This window comes from Sphaeramia orbicularis, chromosome 19 (assembly GCF_902148855.1).
Source record: "Sphaeramia orbicularis chromosome 19, fSphaOr1.1, whole genome shotgun sequence".
Lineage (NCBI taxonomy): Eukaryota > Metazoa > Chordata > Actinopteri > Kurtiformes > Apogonidae > Sphaeramia > Sphaeramia orbicularis.
This window is the reverse complement of record NC_043975.1, coordinates 20,798,143-20,818,930: the sequence shown is the minus strand read 5'-3', so window position 1 is coordinate 20,818,930 and position 20,788 is coordinate 20,798,143. Positions and strand designations below refer to the sequence as shown.

Here is a 20,788-nt window from a genome sequence, read left to right as displayed (position 1 = left end):
TTTGTACTTAATCACAAAATACATGTTTTTTGTGCTCATCTGTAGGCTGGGGTTTTAAGAACAAAGACTGAGATATGAAAAGGAATAAAGATTAGATTTGCTTTATATTGCAGAGTCACCAAGAACCATTTGCAAATCAACTATCTTAATCTCTTTTTTTTTAAAGCAAAAATTAAAAGTAAAACGTAACTAGTAGATTTTGAGCTGAAATTAACAACTTCTTGGTATTGTGTAAAATCAGACACCCCATTGTAACTGATTATAAGTCTGTTATAACATATTTTATTCACCACGGCAACAGCACTGAGTACATTGTTAACTTATTAACTTATTCTTAAACATTAGTTCTCTGTAAGGAGGTCTTCATATAGTTTGACAGTGTGTTACTGTCCTCGTGACGACATAAACGCACCGCAGAAGGACAAGCCCCTCCCGTGTCCTCTTTTACGTCCTCAGTCAGTGAATAAGTACGTAGCACTCTCCACGAACCAACCATTGTGAGGTTAACAACTGAACAGTAACGATGAGTGGAAGGGGCAAAGGAGGCAACCAAATGGCCTCAAATGGTCGAACACCATATGCCTCCAAGTTTGGGCAAAATTGGGTTCGCCTCACTTACAACGGGAATGAAGAACCACCAAACAGAGACTATGTCGGTGAGGTTCTATTACTTGACTCATGTTGGATTGATGTGAAAGACGTTTATTCTCTCATCGCACTTCCCAACAAAAAAGACTTTGAGCTATGCTTTTTCCACGAAGCTCCGCTGAGGCGCTTCTTGGAAGTACAAGCTTCAAAAAGTAATGATCCTAAATGGAGAGACTGGTCTGTCGAATCCTCTGTCCAAACTGATGTTATATCTGTGGTTGTTAAGTTCTGGACAGGACGAGTTCCAGATGAGGACATTGATTTGTATTTAAGAAGATTCTGTGACATTTTACACACAGTGAAACCTGTAGATAAGCTTGGGATCTGGTACGGAGTCCGAAAATATAAAGTACGGCTCCACAAAAATGCTAATGGACATTTTATCCAGATCCCAAATTCAATTTCTTTGGGCCCGTATAATGGCAGAATCATTTACCCAGGACAATCAAACACCTGCTTCATATGCCAATCAACTGACCACCAGGTGAAAGACTGCACTCAAGTGAAATGCTGGAGGTGTGGCCACCTGGGACACAAAGCCAAAGACTGCAGCTCAGAGGGCCGGTGTAGTTTGTGTGGTGTGGACGGGCACACCTTTTTCACCTGTCCAGACTCATATGCAAACAAAACACGGTCCCAACAAAATCCAGTCCTCCAACGTCAACCTTCCAGCTCCGCGACCATTCAGCAGCAGATAGATCCAAGAGCTAAGGGTTTTTCCGACCATCAGCATACGTCCGGCACCAGACCTAAGGAACAACGGCACCATTCCATCCCCGGGCACAGAAGCCATCAGCCGCCGCCTGGTATCAGATCAGCCGACCAACAGCGTCCGTCGAAGCCGGAGATCCAGCCCCGTTCGTCCGGCTCCAAGCCAGAGATCCAGCCCCGTCCGTCCAGCTCCAGATCCGTGGTACAGCAGCCCTCCATTACAAAGCCTGCGGTCCAGCAGCCTTCGCCCGGCTCCAGTCCTGATGAGCATCAGTGCACACCAACTTCCATCTCTGCGGATCAGCACCTACCCCCCGGGCCATCGGCAGACCATCACACTTCATCTCACCCCCCCAACAGTGATCCCTTTAATCAGACAGGTGAGAGTAATTTAAGCATAGATAGTAACAGTACGACTTCTGAAAGTAGTGATGACATCACTCATTTTGAAAGCATAAGTGAGAGTCAAAGCTCAGCATCTAATACAGATAGGATTACACCAGGTCAGCGGGCCACAAGCACCCCCATCTCTCCTCCTTATGAGGAGAATTTACCATCACGTAAGAACTCGGGGTCCGGCTCCTTTTCACCCACCCCAGAGTTTCCTGTTCCAAGCTCATGTGAGTTAGAGATCCCCTTTGAAGTAGTTAAAAGGAAAAGACGATCCCGCTCCTCTCCTCCACGGGAGGGGAAACGGTATAATGATAAGCCCTCTCCTCAACTCTCCCCTCCTTAATGGGGCTCCTCAAAGTGGCCACTCTGAATGTTAGAGGTGTTAAATCCACTGAAAACAGAATACAGAAGATTGGATATTTGTTGAACTCTGACATAGACATTGCGTGTATTCAAGAGCTAAGGCTCACTACAAGTGATGATGTTGATAAAGTGTGTAATATGTGGACTAAGGGTAAATGTATAATATCAATTGGGGAAGATAAGGCTGATGGGGTTGGGATTTTCTTCAGAACTCATGATATTGTCATCATTAGAAGAAGGGACATAATACCTGGTAGACTTTTAATGATTGATTGTTTGTACCAAGGTGACAAATATAGAATAATTAACGTTTATACAGCTCCTGAAGCACGAAAAAAAAACAAAATTATTCAAAAGGCTCAGAGAATTGCTGATGGTAGGATATAAAGTCATCTTAAGTGGAGATTTTAATACAGTCACAGCAGAAAACGATCGCTGTAGCACTGCACCATTTCGCCTTACAACAGAAGGTAAACATCTAAAACTTATTAATGAAGAAGCCAAACTGATCGACACCTGCCGATCAATTAATCCCTTTGGGCTGGAATTCACTAGATTTGATTCCAAATCTAAAACCCGCATTGATAGGATCTACGTATCTTCTCACTTTAAAGTGATACAGTATTCAACAATATTGAATGATTTTTCTGACCACTTATTAGTTAAAACAACCTTGTCTTCTAGTGAACCCGCCCATAGAGGGTACTGGAAACTTAATACACAATGTCTAAAAAATAAAGAATTGCTAACAGAATTAAAACATGAAATCCGAAAGGTGATACAATTACAATGTATCACAAACTCGTATACCAAATTATGGGAAACATTAAAACATAGAGTCAAGGATTTCTTTAAATTCAAATGTAGAGAACTAAATAAAAGAAAAAATTTGGAATATAACATCATGGTCAAACAATATATCACTTTAAAACAGAAAGAACACAGAACTAACATTGAAGAAGATCTTATGGGTGACCTAAAGGTCCTAATAGATAAGTTGAATAGCGAAATGTCATTTAATATTTGTAAAGATACTGAGATAAATGAAAAAGGAAACGTATCACATATTATCACCTCTGCACAAAAACAAATTCAGAGTAAAACTATACAATCAATAAAGAAACCGGATGGTCAAATATCAAATACTGACAAAGATATTAGAGAAACTATCAGAGAACACTGTGTGAACTCGTATAAAAAAAACGACATAGATAGGAGTTGTACGAAAACTCTTTTAGACTCCATTCGAGACTATACTCCAATAAATTGTGACTCCCTAAAAGGAGAAATCAAAAGAGAAGAAGTGGTTCAGGCCATTCACCAGTTAAATGTAGGTAAAAGTCCTGGACCTGATGGACTCCCCACAGAGTTTTATCAGCTAAATATAGAAGAAGTTTTACATCTACTTACCTCTATGTTAAACGAAGGTTTAAATAAAGGGGTCATGGCAGATTCATTTTATGAAGGAGTTTTAAACTTGCTGTACAAAAAAGGTGACCGTTCATGCATCGATAATTATAGGCACTTAACATTAATGAACACCGACTATAAGATTCTGGCAAAAATTATCAATAATCGGTTAAGTAGTGTTTTAGAAAAAATTATCGTAAAAGAACAGACCTGCGCAGTCAAAGGTCGATATATGTGGGATAATTTGAGCACATTAAGAGAACTGTCATATTCAGGCCAAAAGGATTTCTTTATTGTCGGTTTAGACCAAAAGAAGGCTTTCGATTATATTTCACGTGACTATCTTTGGGCTGCAATGGAGGCATATGGTCTTCCTAAAAGTTTTATCGACATGGTTAAATGTTTATATATGAAGTCATCCGTAAAGATAAATGTCAATGGTGTTTTAACAAAATCTTTCCAGGTGGAGAGAGGGGTGAAGCAGGGATGTCCTCTCAGCTCTGCTCTTTATGTTTTAGCAATCAGCCCATTAATAAAATCAATTAATTCAGACATAAAAATAACAGGCATACCTCTCGGCCAATCCTGTTTAGTCAAATCAATAGCTTATGCAGATGACATCACTGTCGTAATTAAAAACCAGGTGGAGATGGATGTTCTAACTAATCATCTTAATATGTATGAAATGGCTTCAGGAGCTGTCCTAAACCATAGCAAAACAGAGGGAGTTTGGATCGGAGATGCAATAGATAAACCCAACCTAAATATTCAAACTAAAGATGAAATTAAAATCCTCGGAATCTCATTTGGAAATAACAACTGTGGGGAAAGAAATTGGGAACAAAAATTCACCTCGACTAAGGAAGAAGTTAACAGATGGCAGAACAAGAATACAAATTATAAAAGTAGAATTAACATTGTGAAAACTCATATCCTTTCCAAACTCCTCTTTTTAGCTAACATTTTTCCTCCAACTGACAAAATGATAACGCGGTTGAACAAACAGTGTGTAAATCTGATCTGGGGAACCACCAGAGAGGTCACTAAAAGAATACTATTGTTTAAAAATAAAGAACTCGGTGGACTCGGTGCACTAGATCTCGGTCTCAAATTAAATATTGCCTTTATTAAGAATGTCTCAATGAGTATGTCACGGAAGTCAATATGGATCTATGACCTGTCCACCTGGGAGAAAAAAAAAGGCAGGGCAAGGAAAGGACCTTATTACAAAATCATATATGGTGACATAAAAGAAAAGTATAAACATTTAAATATCGACTGGGTTAAGGGGACTTCTAGAGGGATCTATAAATGTATAAGCGAATTTAGCTATGGTGGATTGGTGGATTACAAACATGTAAAGGAAAACGAGAAGAAGACTGTCATTAAAAATATAAAGGACAAATCTATTTCTGAGAATTACAGAGATATCCGCTGGCTTATTTCTGTAAGTAGACTTCCAGCTAGAGCTCTGGTATCCTGGAGCTGTTATGTCACAACAAAAAAATGTCCGATGATAAACTGTGGAAATGACGAAACTCAAGAACACGTACTTATTGACTGCTATAGAGCGCAAGCTGTTTGGACTTTTTTTAAAAACATTGGCCTGAGCTGCCCTATAAACTATCGCTCAGTCATGTACGGACTTCTAGAGGAATCAACATCAACAAACAAACATAGACTCTTCCAGTTAATCATCTACATTGTAACAGTCAAGCTCTGGAAAACAAGATGTTTAACAGTCATTAATCAGAATCTCATAGATAGTAAAACAGTGATTAAACAAACATTGACTGAACTACGCAGAAGAAGAACCCTGGACAAACAGCACTCCTTTCCATGGAACATAATAGACTTGTAAGTCAGTCTTCACATTGAAAGAAAGAAAAGGGACAAAAGGAAAAAGGGAAAATGTATGCATGTTTAGGAATGTGTGCCTTGTTAACATGTATGTGTATGTATGTTTTTTTTTTTTTTTTTTTTTTTTTGTTTTTTTTTTTTTTTTGTTTGTTTGTTTTTTTTTTTTTATAGATAAAGAGCAGTTTTGTGGGTGAGTGTATTTATGGGTGGTTAGTCGGCTGTGTTGAGTGTGGGGACATGTGTCTGTGCCTGTATTCCTCTGAAAATTTCAATAAAGAATTTATAAAAAAAAAAAAAAGCAAAGGAGGCAAAGGACTTGGTAAAGGAGGCGCCAAACGTCACCGTAAGGTTCTTCGTGATAACATCCAGGGCATCACCAAGCCCGCTATCCGCCGTCTGGCTCGCCGTGGTGGAGTCAAGCGTATCTCCGGTCTGATCTACGAGGAGACCCGCGGTGTGCTCAAGGTTTTCCTGGAGAACGTCATCCGTGATGCCGTCACGTACACCGAGCACGCCAAGAGGAAGACCGTGACCGCCATGGACGTGGTTTATGCTCTGAAGAGACAGGGCCGCACCTTGTACGGATTCGGAGGTTAAACCTACTTCTAACAAAATAATAAAACAAAGGTCCTTTTAAGGACCACCCACTATCAATAAGGAGCATAAGCCTGTGGTGTAATTCTCAAGCAGATATGAGTTACATGTATATCAACTCATTTAGACCATTATTTCCGTTTCCTTTATCACCGGAGTTTTAAGGGTTGTATTTGTAAACTCTATAGTAACAATATCCGTATGAGGATGACAACACTAAACGTTTATGAAGTAACTTAGTATGGCAGTAAATTTCTTCCCATAATATTGAGAGATTGTTCGAATCTAGTCTAACACAAAAGCGAACAGCACTTGATTTGTTTCGAGAAGTTTGTCCCTTAGGGCTTGTGGTGGAGTTGCCGTAAAGTATGTTGGTTGTTGTAAAGAGAGGAGAGAAGGTAAAACACAACCAATGTTTGTTGGTAAAACACCAACAAACAAAGACTCTTCCAGTTAATCATCTGCATTGTGTCAGTCAAGCTTTGGAAAACGAGATGCATAACGATCATTAACCAGAACTTCATAGATGGTAATACAGTGGTCAAACAAGTACTGACTGAATTACGTAGAAGAACTTTGGACAAACCGCAGACACTGCCATGGAATACAATAGACTTCTAAGTCTGTCTCACATAAAAAAAACCAAAACAAAACGTATGCATATTTCAAGAATGTGTGCCTTGTTATTGTGTGTGTGTGTATATATATATATATATATATATATATATATATATGGGTTGATGTAAATTTTAGATTTTTAGGTGAGTGTATATACAAGTGTTTTCTTTTTTTTTCTTTTGTTGTCTTTTTCTCGTCCTTGTGAACATGGGTAATGTGCAATTTTATGTGTGGATGTATATGCGGGTGGCTTAATGTGTATATTAAGTATAGAAGTGTATGTTTGTGCTTTGTATTTTCTTGTAAAACTCAATAAAGAATATTAAAAAAAAAAAAAGTAAAACGCAGTCCACACCTGGTATAACCTCAATGTGAGTCTTGTAAAAATGTTCTTCATAAAGTTTGACAGTCTTACCACATTTTGGGGAGTGTAGAAGCTTAGTACTGCATATGTAATGTTTGAATTCACCAGGAGTCTGTGTAAACTGGGGGTTTACACTCTACACTTATGGATATGAAATTTACCAAACAAAATTAATGCGTAATAAAATATGTAATAACAGACTTATCAGTTACAATAGAGTGTTTGATTTTACACAATACCAACAAGTTGTTAATTTCAAATCAAAACTGACTTGTTACATTTTACTTTTAATTTTTGCTTTAAAAAATTAGATTAAGACAGTTGATTTGCAAAAAATGGTTCTTGGTGACTCTGCAATATAAAGCAATTCTAATCTTTATTCCTTTTCATATCTTAGTCTTTGTTCTTAAAACCCCAATCTACAGATGGGCACAAAATCATATATTTTGTGATTAATTTACACAACTGTTGAATCTATTCTGAACTGATTACTTGTCAATATTGGGTTTACATTAAGGATTGTCTTCTTTTGGGTAGAGTGGTATTGTGGGAGAGATAAAAGAAAATGAAAGAATTTAAGTCCTTTTTATCACATTGCACTGTTATGCCTGTGAAACTACTTCCAATAAAGAAAGTTAATTTAAAAAATGGGATTAAGTACAAATCTTTGATTACAGAGTTTAGTTGAATAAAGTACAAAATAATAACAGTATTTACATACACACGATCCTAGTTAGTACTGAAGACCTCCGGCTGCAGAATCCAGATTCCATGATACCGATGCACATGTAAACATATTCAGTGATTTTAGGAAATCATTTTTGAGCCAATCACACACAATTTGTACTTTGACATCACAAAAAATAGATCGTAAATGAACTCAATGATTATTTGTGGTGGAAGTGACAAATAGGAAACAAGGAACTGACTAACATTCACATAGTTCATTCTCTATTGGTGTATTCTAGAAAAAAAGCTGTGACATTATGTTAACCCATAAAGACTCAGTGTTACTTTTGTGGCAGTTCCCAATTTATTTTTCTCTTTATTTAACCTTTCTTATGTATATGATTTATCACCATTTATAGTAATATCATCCTCTTTATTTATTTTTTTCCAGTGAAAATCTGGTATTTTTGTATATTCTGTCTATTCTCATTCTGTCATGCAAGTGCAGATGTTTCTTTTGATTGTTATGAATGTGAGTTAATGCAAGGCATTAAAGTGTGGATATTAATAACTGATTAATGATAAATACTAAGGCTTATTAGCTTATGTGAAGTCTGTGTTGGAGTCTGTTGTAATATGTGCTGGTCACATGTTGATATTAGCTGATTTATACACTGGTCAGCCATAACATTATGACTGATGACTGGTATTAATTTTGATTGTCTTGTTAAATGAGATCTGTCTTTAGAATATATGGGCAGTGAGTGAACATGTTGACCTCAGAGTTGATGTGTTAGAAACAGTAAAATTGACAAGAGATCTGAGTAACTGTAACAAGGGACAAATTGTGGTGGTAAAATCACTGGGTCAGTGCATCTCCAGATTTTGTTGTTTATTCCCAGTGTAAAGTGGTTAGTATCTGCCAAAAGTGAAACTAAAGAACAACTGGATCTCAACCAATCCATCATCTATGGGAGCATACCATTATTACCACCTGTCTAATATTGTGTAGGTTCCCCTTTTTTCACAAAAAACAGCTCTGACCTGAGGCCTAGACTGCACCAGACCTCTGAAGGTGTGTTGTGGTATCTGGACCAAGACACTATCAGCAGATCTCTGAAGCCCTGGAAGTACAGAAGTGGACCTCCATGGATCAGATTTATTTGTCGAACACCTCCCACAGATGCTCAGTTGGCCTGAGATTGAGACGTCCTTCCTTAGTCTACTTTGGGTTCGTAACCACTGCAGACCAGGAACACACACCAAGACCTGCATATGTGGGGATCCTCTGACCCAGTCATCACCATTAAAGTATGTCACAGTCATTCAGTTTCTTACGTTGCTCATCTTGCTGCTTCCAACACAACCACTTCCAGGACTAAATGTTCACTTGCTGTCTAATATAGCCAACCCAGCGATTGGTGCTGTTGTAATGAAATAATCAGTATTATTACCACTGGTCAGTGGTTACAGCTGATCAGTGTAAGCTCACAGTCTCTACAGTAGGACACTGGTGTTACTGTAGAGGGTTAGGGTTGAAGTCACTCCTGAGTTCCTGTGCTGTTATCAGGGATGTAGGGCAATAAAAAAGTCATTAGGTTAGAACTGGAATTAACAAATGTCACCAAACTATCAGCTCCCAGCAAAATTTAAGCACACAAGTATGCAAAAATCTTTCATGAAAAGGTGGCATAACATCTTTATGATAATAGGCTAATGTGGATTGAACATATTTCTTACTTTTTTTCTCTTATCATTTTAAATGTACTGACATATGATCCTCATGGTCACAGAGAGTCCATTATGATATGGATTAGAGAAGCAAATGCCACTAATTGGATGTGGTTAAAATAAAGGAAGCAGCAAAAAACACAACTTAATAATTGAAACTGGTTGCTGTGCTGGAGTGTCATTAGACAACTTTACAAACTCTTTACAACACCATATAGAAAACAAGTACCTCAATTAGGAATGTGCAGAGTACATTTACCAGAAGTATTTATAATCACTGAGGCAGTGTTATCTGTGTTTGTGAATTAAAGTGGAAAAAATATTACAATATTAAATTCATTTATACTATTAACTATTTTTACTTATGTATGGACCATTAACATTTCACTGTAATACACTTTAAATGACCTCTATGAATAAATATGTAAAAATATAAATAGGGTTTAAGAGAAAATTATTTTAATGCTATCACTGAGTGTAAATGACCTGGCTTGTAATCACACTACCAAAGCTAACGTAAAATAATGTCATAACCTCATAATTAAGCTTTGTTTGCTCTGAATTATTGTGTAAATATGGCAGAGAGTAGAGCAGTATGGTGGACATTCTGTGTGGCTTACTGTAGAAGAATAATGCACATTTTTGTGTGATTACATACCAAGGGGGTAGGAACCCCCTTGGTATGAACTGGCAACATGTCCAGGGTGTACTCTGCCTTCGCCCATAAGTAGCTGGGATAGGCTCCAGAGACCCCCGTGACCCTAGTGAGGATAAAGCGGGTTCAGAATATGAATGAATGAATGAATGAATGTTACACTAAGTTGTTTTTTTTTTTGCATATTTTTCATGGAAGTTATTCTACCCTACTTACTGTTTATATATTATATTTTATTTTAGATTTTATTCTTATCTTCTTATGCTACAAACCGAGACCTGGGTAACAACATATCGTTATATCATGTACCATTGATTGAATGACAATAAACCTGAGTCTGATCTCTCCAGTGCATACACACTGGATCATTACTGAAGGTTAAGATTTTCTTGGTCGTAGTTAAGGCTCTCATTCTGCTATCCTTTCAGATTCTCTCTCTTTTTTTTTTTTTTTTTTTTTGCCCAGAGTGTGGGTGTCTCTCTAATAGTCTCTGCCTGTAACACCAAAGGACTGATCACTCAGTTGACCCAACCCTCTTCCAATAAAAGGACCAGGCTTAATATTTCTACTGTGGATTCTCAGCAGCGATTGAGTGATGATGCTTGCCAGTTTCTTCTTTCTGCTGTTCCTCACAGGTAGGTGATGTTATTACTGAATCTTCTAACTATTAAAAAAAGGTTCCATAGAAATTTTCCAGAACAACTAACATTCATTGAATGGAAAATGGAAAATTTCTGTGGAATAATTTTTAATGATTATGGACCATGACCTTTTCAGGGTTTGGCTCATTTTACATTTTCCTATATTGCATGGCTATTTACTAAACACAATAGCTTCATAAAAAATAATGTTATAGCAGTGGTTTGATTGATGAGAAAATTATTATATTTGTTCTACTGAATGAAAAAAAAAAGGTTTATTGTATTCTACATATGAAGCAAAGCAGTGTTATGATAGTATAGAATCTTATAAAGGTACAGATTATGAGAAAATTGTGAATTGCTGCAAATGAATCAGTTCATTAAGTCCTGTGCTGCAGGTTCTGTCCTCCCATTTTCACTTATTGTCTTTAATGGACTCATGAGACTGTCCCAAATTCCTGACTACATCTGTTGTACATCTGTTATGTTTCTGTGACCACAAGAGTCAGATTTCAAAGTAAGATATTTGTTTGTTAGAGCAGGAATTGGAAGCCTGAACTATTACAGAATTAAGTGCGGGTTCCTGTATATTTTACTGAAGGTGGGGCATCTGCCGAGGCTATATACCAGGATGTCTTAAATTACCTGAACCTGACGTCAAACAGTGACCTGTTCACCATGTCCCGACCTGTTAAAAGCCACGCACAGGCCTTAGAAGTTGAGCTTGACATAATGCTCTATGCCATTCTAGATGTGGTAAGTAGTTAAAACTCTGCATGGTGAGGCATTACATGGTCATTTTGCTTTTATACTTCAATGTAAACGCATTCTAAGCAAAGTACTTCTTACAGTAAATTAATGTACACTTTTAGTCATATGGAATTGTACTACGATGAAGTTATTTTAATATCAATGATGTCCTGTAATGATGTCAATACAGTTGCAAGGAAAAACTTCCTGTGAAAGGGGTTCAATGTAGTATAAATATTCCAAATTTACAATAACACAAGCATACTAGAACGCAAATAGGACTACCAAAACCACCAATGAAATCAACCCTATGTATCAGTCACTGAATAAAGTATAAAGCTTTTTTTTTTTTTTTTTATGAAAAAAATCCCATGAAAGGGGATATATGTCGTATAAATATTCTGAACTTACAATAACATAAGAATACTAGAACACACATAGGACTACCAAAGCCACCAGTGAAATCAAAACTAGAATAACCACGAATAGTTGTGGTTACATTTTGGGAAAAGTAGGTCAAATTTCAAATATTCTATCAATTTTTTGATATATTTTTTTCTTCTCCCATTTATTTATAATGGGCAAAATTTCAAATGTATAACATCTATTTTGCTTCAATTTACTCCACACTTGGCACATATATAGAGGCAATTGATATGCTGACATCAGCACATGATTAAACATGATGACATCAGCTGGATCGGTGCCAAAGCAAAATACAATACATGCGAGGGGCGGGGTTTGTTGTGCCAGGAACCACATCTGTATTATGGTATTAAGTTTTCTTCAAATAAAAACTCATAGCTGGTTATTTTTACTGTCAGTCAAAATTACACCGCATCTTAGAATCTTCACATGCTTCATCCGTTGATAGTTTACATTATAGTTCTGTTAGCTTAGCTTAGCCACAGTAAAACTACAAATCACATGTGTTTTCTGTACGGTTTGTATTGTCAATAGATGCACTAAAGATCTGTTTGAACTGTCGCAATTTATATGGATCAACAAATGAAGATAATTGCATCACATAATAACTGTATACTCTCATGATCAAACCTCATGCTTCATAATCAAACTCATCCGTTGCACCAGTGCCCCAATTTCAGTATCAAACTCCAATATTTTAATTTAGAGCAGTGTCCAGTGGTGAAAACAACAACAACAAAAACAACAACAGTGCTTCAACCTTTTATCACTCTCACTTTCTTTGAAGTTGTTGTTGTTGAAGTTGTCTCTTATCCTATCTTGTCTTGGGATGTTTTGGTCGAAGGCCCAGTGGTGTAAGTTTTCCGCACTGTGGGAGACCGGCAGAGTGACTCACTACTCCCTCTAGTGGTCACATAAATCTATTGGACTGTTGGTGTGAATTTATTTAGTTCATATTTCTACAATCCAATACATCGATATCTTTGTCAAAACTTCAAGACTCTCTATTCCAAATATATTTTCATGTAATTTTTAATATTTGAAGTCAGAAATCCTACATATAACCCCTTTCATTTTAAGGTTTAGTTTCACATACATCTGTTTGTGACATATTGCCTCCAAAGTTTTCCTCATAAATTTTTTGGTTTTATTTTTAGCGGGAGATTGAACAAAAATTTGTCCCCTACATCTGGATTTTTATGGTAAGTGTGTTCTGAAGAAGACCATGAATTAATATTAATGTTGTCCATTTAATTCACATTTTTATTGCATCATTTTTACTCTCTGTAGAAATGGAAAAACGATCATATTTCCTGGAATCCTGAAGACTTTAGTGGGATTAATTATATCACTATTCCTACTGAAGCTCTTTGGAAACCAGACGTAACTATTGAGGAGATGTAAGTGTAAACAAATGTACATGTTGCAAAATAACTAAAAATGGTGTCATCATGCATGGAGTTGTGGTAGTCAATTACTTACAAGCAAGCATTCCATTTTTAGCCTACAATTATTTCTAAAAATGTATTAAAAAAAAAAAAAAAAGAATGAGAGAAGAAATATTTGCATTGTGTGTTTTACTGTGTACTTGTGTGTGTATAATACAGGATAGAGAAAGACAAGGCTGCTCCGAGTCCATATCTCTTCGTTTCATACTCAGGTCTAGTTGCCCTTAAAAAGGATCTGGTCCTGGTCAGCACCTGCAGGATGCACGTTTACAATTTTCCCTTCGACACACAAAGTTGCACCCTTTCATTCAAGTCAGTCGTCCACACTAGTGAGACTTCCTCTCATCGTCTCCTATTTATCTTATTTGTTCTCTGTCTGGCTCAGTTCAACATGTATCATTCATTCCTATTCCTCATAACTGGTTATAAACATCAGTCTTATTTTTTATCTCCCTCGTCAGACAATAAAATACGACTCCTCCTCACTGCTGATTCCTCTAAGATCACAAAGGATTCCAAGGAGGTGTTGCGAACCCAGTACGAGTGGCAGTTCATCAATGTGACAGTCACTAACCAAACTGTCAACAAATATGGCCTGAATCAAGACATGATCATTTATACTGTAAGTATTACAGCAATAAAGAGGAAAAAAAAAACAAAAAACTCATATTGAAGCATCCAGTTTTGTTCTCCATCCTCTAGTGTTTTCTAGTGTGAGCCACTGTGGTTAAAGTTTTTAAGTTTTTCATTTTGGCTGCTGCAAACTTGACCTTTCGGAATGGAAAAAAAAACAAAAAAAAAACGCTTTTTTAAAATTTATTTGCACAAGAGAATAGAGTTGAAAACATGCAACTGATGATGGTTGCACTGATGGTAATGCTTGACACAGTAAACATGTAAACCTGAAAGATTTCCATCACAAAATAATTTGTATTGTTGTTATAATTTCTTAAACCCAACTGCAAAAAAGCTGTTAATCAGGAAAAAAATCTGTGTGGTTCAATAAACAGAAGTTCCAAAAATCTGACTCAAAATCTGAGCTGAGCTGTTAAACTTCTTTCCAGAGACAAAGCTCAACTTACTTGATTACAACACCCTGTTAGCATAATGTAGCTATATTAGCTAATATTGCTATTGTGGCATGTTTGCCGCAGTGCATTATGGGTAGTGGGTATTTTGTTGTAAATGTGTTATTTTTATGTGCAAGAATTCAGCGGGGTTGTTGTGTTAGTATTAGTTTTGACTTAATATGTGTATGACAATGCTTATTGGCCTTTTTGTTTATTTTTTCTGTATTTTTGTAATTTGTAAAGTTGCTCCCTGAGTGAGAGCCATAGGCAGAGCAATGGCTATCCTGTTGTGATAACATCAGAGATCATTTACCCTACTTCTTAAATTGAAATTTCAACATGTGCTGAAGTTTGATACAGAATAAACTTACTGCTGAACTCCTGTCTGTGGTACATTGTTAATGTTCATAGGTGAATATGCTATGTCAGAGAACCGGCTAATCAGCCCAGCAAGTGTTTGTGATGTGAGAGTTATCAGTAAACTGAAAAACCACTGTTCTTATATCCATGGATGTGTCATGGAAGAACATTAGAAAACAGGACATCCACAGTCAAAATGTAAACTCAGTGCTTTGGAATTGAAGGCTACAAACCAATCAGTAGGTGATGACACAGAAGCTTCATCCACCTCTTATATGCAGGTCATGACCCAAACACAACATACTTGCCATCAGCTGTTCAGATGTAAATGTGCAGGAAATGCAACCACTTTACCTTCATATTTCCATCCACAGATCTACATGAAGAGGAGGTCTATGCTGTACGTCATCAACTTCATGCTGCCCGTCCTGTTCTTCCTGTGTCTGGACTTGTCCTCCTTCCTGATCTCAGACAAAGGGAGTGAGAAGCTGAGTTTCAAGATCACGGTGCTGCTTGCTGTCACCGTGATGCAGCTTCTTCTCAATGAAATACTGCCTTCAGCATCAAACAGGATCCCACTTATATGTAAATAACTATTTTAGAGCTGTCAAGTCATAAAAAGCAACACATCTACCTATTTAACCAATATGTATTCTCTCTTCTCCTCACAGCCCTCTACTGCTTTGGGATTTTTGGGTTCATGATGCTCAGCCTTGTTGAGACGATTGCGGTGATGTATTTGATTGAAAAAGACTCTGAATCCCAAGACAAAGAGGTAGACAGAGACCAAAGCCTGAGTGAGGACTGTTGTGACAAATCTACCTACAAACATGACAAAAGTAAGAGTTACTGAGGTTTATATGTAGTGACGTTTATATCTTTTCAGTGTAGACAGAAGTTCAGTTGAGTTTATTTACTATAGTTATTTGTCCCGTGCATTATTTCAGAGGTGAGAAAATGGCGCCAGTGTTTGGGCAACGTGTCTTCTGACGAAACTCCTGCTGACCTGTTGCATGAAGATGGAAAGGTGTGGCTGCAGTTTGACAAATACATTGACTGATTTTTTTTCTTTGTCTCTGAAATTCTTGATTTTTCTTACAAAATAAGCAGTATTATATAACCCATAAAGACCCAGTGCTAGTTTTGTGGCAGTTCCCAAAGGATTTTATTTCTCTCTAGTGAACCTTTCTTAAGTGATTTATCACCATGTTATCGTCTGTATTTTCCATTTTTAACAGTAAATCATGTATTTTCAGACAGAAAACTGAAGTAAAGTGACTTTTCAGCAAAAATATCAATAAGTGAATCTAAAAACAAGTGTCTCCATCCACTGTCATTTATCAAACTCTATGGGTTTTACTGGTGAATCATTGTTGTAGAAGATGATGTGTTTCAGTGTTCACTATGGAGCCTCTGAACATCCAAATGGGTCATATCTGATGACCATGAAAAGATGACAAACTGTATTTTACACCAATTATTTACATGTACTGATAGGATTAATGGTTCAACAAATATGGAACATTTCAGTTAACTTTTGGTCGCCGGTTGAGGTCTTGGTCTTCATGGGTTAGGTATTATCAATGAATTAACCACAATCATTTAAACCATTTTTCCAGATGACCGTCAGCAAATCCACAGAGGACACCTACACACTGGAGCAAGTTTCAACTGAACTGAAAGAAATGGAGAAAACACTGTCTGTGATCTTCACCCGCAATGGTGGAGAGAGGAAGCCTGGATACTGGACCCAAAAGGCAAAAATAATCAACAGAATTTTCTTCATGTTCTATGTCACATCAGTCATCATGTTTATTATTTGCCTGTTTTCATTTTGGAATGCATAAAAAGCTGGAAACTCCACACATTCAATGAGTATTGATTTTGCTGCAAACAAGACACATTTTTGGCGTCTTTGTTGTCTGTTTTTTGCACAAAGAAACAAAAATGTCAACAAGTTTGTCTTCTGCGTCTATGCCATACAACAAAATCCATGTACACTGGAGCATGCAAAGAATCATGTGTAAGCTGAATGTTACACTATGTATTGTAATCATATCATAATAATATGCAATGATATTATTATAGATATATCATAAGATTTTAATGGCTGCAGAAAAATGAAAAAAAATCTCTGTAAGATTGGGTAAACTATTTATCATTATTATTATTATTATTATTATTATTATTATTATTATTATTATTATTGTTGTTATCATTATTTGAGGAATTTGGGTAAGGATTATGACGTGATTATGACATTTGACATGATTTAAAATCCAGAAACTGAGCAGACACTCCCCTCCAGTGGCCGAAATAGTGCACTCCACGTTATCACAGACTCGCAAAACACTTGAAGATGATGCCTGCATTTGGGCAAATATCTCTGCAGATTCAAGTAGGTTTTGACTCATACACAACTTACATACTTGACTTTTTGTTGTTCTGTTGAATTATTACCTGATAAACAGCTCAGGTTTGATATTTTAGGGGAAAAGTGAGAAGAATGAAGAAGATGGAGCTACCAGAGGAGACAAAGAAGACCAAAGAGGACATTTATGGATGTAGTGAAGGAGGACATGATGGTAGTTGGTCTAAATGAAGATGTCAGATTGAAGCAGATGATTTGCTGTTGTGACAGGGAGTAGCAGAAAATAGTAGTAGTAGTAGTAGTAGTAGTAGTAGTAAAGCCAGTGAGAAAATATGTCCTGAGATATATTGAGATAGAGGCCCCACTGTTATTTTAGCAATACTCAAAAATTAATGGAGAAAGAACAATAGTCAGTTCAGTAAACAGTAAAATAATAAAAGTATTAAGGGTAATTGAACTTTATCTACCACAATAATCACAGGCTAGAAGTTATATCATATTTTTTTAGTTATTATTTCATGTGATTTACATGAATATATAAAGAATGCTAAGTAGTAGGTAGTGTAAAGTTATGCTAATCATATGTTAACATCACAATTGCATCACAATTTAATTCGTTTTTTTTTTTTTTTTTTTTTTTTTTTTTTTTTTTAAATTCTTATTGGTTTGTAATGTAATTATGTGGAAAAAACGCAGGCTAAGTAGTTGGTTGTCATAAATGTATTGGAGTAAAAAGTATTGTAAAGTATTTGTCTCTAATTACAGTTGCATTAAATTAAAATACTGTATAATGTGAATCCAAATCTCGTTTTTTCTCGCTGCACTGGGTTATTTCAATGGTTACTGCAAACACTTCAGTCTGAATCTACTCTCTTCTCCTCTACTGGGAGAATGTCACAGGTATATTCCAGTGTTTTTCATGCTTATTTGAAATGCTCTTTTCTTCCCCAGTTATAAATATAAACGTATCGTCAAACAAAGTCTCGCGATACGAAGTCAAAAAGTATTTCCGCAACAGACCTTGAATGCACCATGTCATTCTCAGACTAGTCATTTATACTTTGGGTTTGTATCTGTGTCCGCTCTGTTTTAAGCAGGATAATGTATATTTAAGTGATGTTTTTGAGTCTGTGTTTAGTCACATTAATAACTTTGTTTTACAGGTATCTTCTACAGGCACTGGTTTAGCTCAGTGGTTACTTCGACCAACATTTCTCATTGAGAATAGCTTGATCACCTCTCCTCGCGGGATCGAACCACGGGCGCTGTCCAGTGTTTTTCCTTACTTGCTGTTTTTCTATCTGGTTAAATAGGTAAATTCAACACAGGACATTGTGTAAAACTAAAATAGGCTAATCCGTTATAAAAAGTCTTTGGGTCAACATTTCATAGGTATCCATCAAACAACGACCGGATTACTGTTATATTTAGTGAAGTCAGAGGAGTAGAAATTCTGTATAAAAATGCATAGAATGGAAATATTCAAGTACAGAATGTCTACACATGTTCTTAGCTCATATAAAAGACTCCAAGATGGGAAAAAAGTATAACACACCAAACAGTACAACGTTGATTAAGAAAATATAATAGATAAAGTATTAGAACTGAACTTATATATGATAAAAGTAGTTAAGTGGACAAAATACTGTTAAAATATGCATTTAAAATTTCAAATAAAGTTGGCCCACTTACCTCTGTTTATTTACTTGTTGGATCCAAGTTTATAGCTCATGAATAGGTTACAGTATTCTAGTAATGACAAAAATATATGACCTATTATTTTATCTTTATTTCATATTCATTACATTAAAAAAAACAAAAAAAAACTGGGTTACTAGGAGATAAAATGGTTACTTAAGTGTACAGAAATAAAACGTTTGCTTATTTGTTTTGGAGCAGAGGTTGCCTGTCATTGTTTTATATGAAAATAAAGTACAATACAAGTATTCAGGCTGTTTCTTTCATATTTGGAGTTATTTTAAATGTATTACTTTAAGTTCAAATCCTGTTTTTTCTCACTGTGCTTGTTTATTTCAGTGGTATGTGTAAAACTCTTCAGTCTGAATCTGCTCTCTTCATGGAGTCACAAGTGTAGTTCAGTGTGAAATGCTCTAATCCAGGGGTCTCAAACTCATTTTCTTTCAGGGGCCACATTCAGCCCAATTTGATCTCAAGCGGGCTGGACCAGTAAAATAATAGCATAATAACGCAGAAATAATGACAACTCCAAATTTTTGTCTTTGTTTTAGTGCAAAAAAACCCAATTAAATTATGAAAATACTTACTTTATAAACTATTTAAAACAAAATAAATAAATAAAAACATGTGAATAACCTGAAAAACTGAAATTTAAATTAAAAAATTAAGACAATTGAGTGCAATTTTAACAATATTATGCCTCAACTTATAATTTCCACATGTGCATTGTGGATTGGATCTACAAAGACACTAAACACTTAGTAACAGGCAGAAAATAGTTAAAATTGTGCTTAATTTTCTTTAGACATTTCATATTTGTTCAGGTTATTCACATTTTATTGTTACAGGACAGTTTGTAAATATAAATATTTCCATAATTTAATGTTATTTTTTGCACTAAAACAAAGAAAAAAATTGAAGTTTGTATTATTTATAGGCATAACGTAATATCATTTTTCTCACATCAAATCGAGAAGAAAATATGGAGTCATTATTTCTTGCAGGTTATTATTCTATCATTTTACTGTAGATCAAATTGGTCTGTATGTGGAACCTGAACTAAAATGAGTTTACCAGCCTTGACTGTGCAATTTTTGCACTTTGCTAATTCATCCCACGGGCCAGACTGGAACCTTTGGGGGGCCGCATTTGGCCCCCGGGCCGCATGTTTGAGACCCCTGCATAATCTTTCCTGATCATAAACTCTCCTAAACAGTTATAAAACTGTCAAAGTCTCGTCAGTCAAAGCCTCGCGATAGTACCGAAATGTACTCACACAGTGGACTGGTCGCCTCCTGGTGTTTCTATTTGCAGAGTTATTACGTTATATTGTCTTATATCTCGTTCCACCTCGTGTTTTCTGGCAGTGCAGTGTGTATTTTTGGTTATGTATCTGAAACTACTTTAGGTCGGATTGTGTCACACGGAAAAAATCTACTGTTTCTAAAGTCGTTTTGGTACTGTGTACACCGGCGCTGGTGTAGCTCAGTGGTTACTTCGACCTATTCTGTTTGAATGAAAGTCTCTATCCCTCCGTGGGATCGAACCACGGGCGCTGTCCAGTGCTTTTTCAGACCTTGATGTTGGTAAGTTTATCACGGAACGTCCGATAAGTTGTATGTGGCGAAAATGTGGCTGCTCTGTCAGGAAAAAGTGTTTGGACAACAATATCATAGGTTATAGTTATTACTAGGCAAACTGAGGTTGTATATGATAAAAGTGTATCAGTAGTTTAGAGACTGTCAAAATCTGCATAAAATTGAAAACAAATTAACTAATATGTCACAAGTTATTATATAATCTTTATTTCATATTAATGCTTAAATATGTTAAGAAGTGGGTTACTGCTTTTATCGTTTTGTTAAATGCACTGGAGTAAAATGTTTGTCATGGTATTTTGGAACAGAGGATGCCTGTAATTATATAGTTGCTTAAAATGAAAATTAAGTACAATACAAGTATCCAGGCTGTTGTCTAATATTTGGAGTTACTTTAAATGTATCACTGT

The 20,788-nt window shown here is 36.2% G+C and overlaps 2 protein-coding genes across 2 annotated transcripts; both read left to right on the top strand.

The window, feature by feature from the left end:
- The first annotated feature begins 516 nt into the window (after positions 1-516).
- On the top strand, positions 517-6,672 carry LOC115410784 (histone H4). The gene is made up of 2 exons (XM_030122574.1): positions 517-545; positions 5,693-6,672. Exons 1-2 carry the CDS (start codon positions 524-526, stop codon positions 5,980-5,982), a joined length of 312 nt encoding a protein of 103 aa, XP_029978434.1. The 5' UTR covers positions 517-523; the 3' UTR covers positions 5,983-6,672.
- A 3,942-nt stretch (positions 6,673-10,614) lies between these two features.
- Positions 10,615-16,818, top strand: LOC115410487 (5-hydroxytryptamine receptor 3A-like). Its single transcript, XM_030122139.1, has 10 exons — positions 10,615-10,651; positions 11,259-11,413; positions 12,991-13,035; positions 13,124-13,233; positions 13,441-13,610; positions 13,743-13,903; positions 15,086-15,296; positions 15,383-15,550; positions 15,659-15,738; positions 16,331-16,818. Exons 1-10 carry the CDS (start codon positions 10,615-10,617, stop codon positions 16,556-16,558), a joined length of 1,365 nt encoding a protein of 454 aa, XP_029977999.1. The 3' UTR covers positions 16,559-16,818.
- Positions 16,819-20,788: the final 3,970 nt, after the last annotated feature.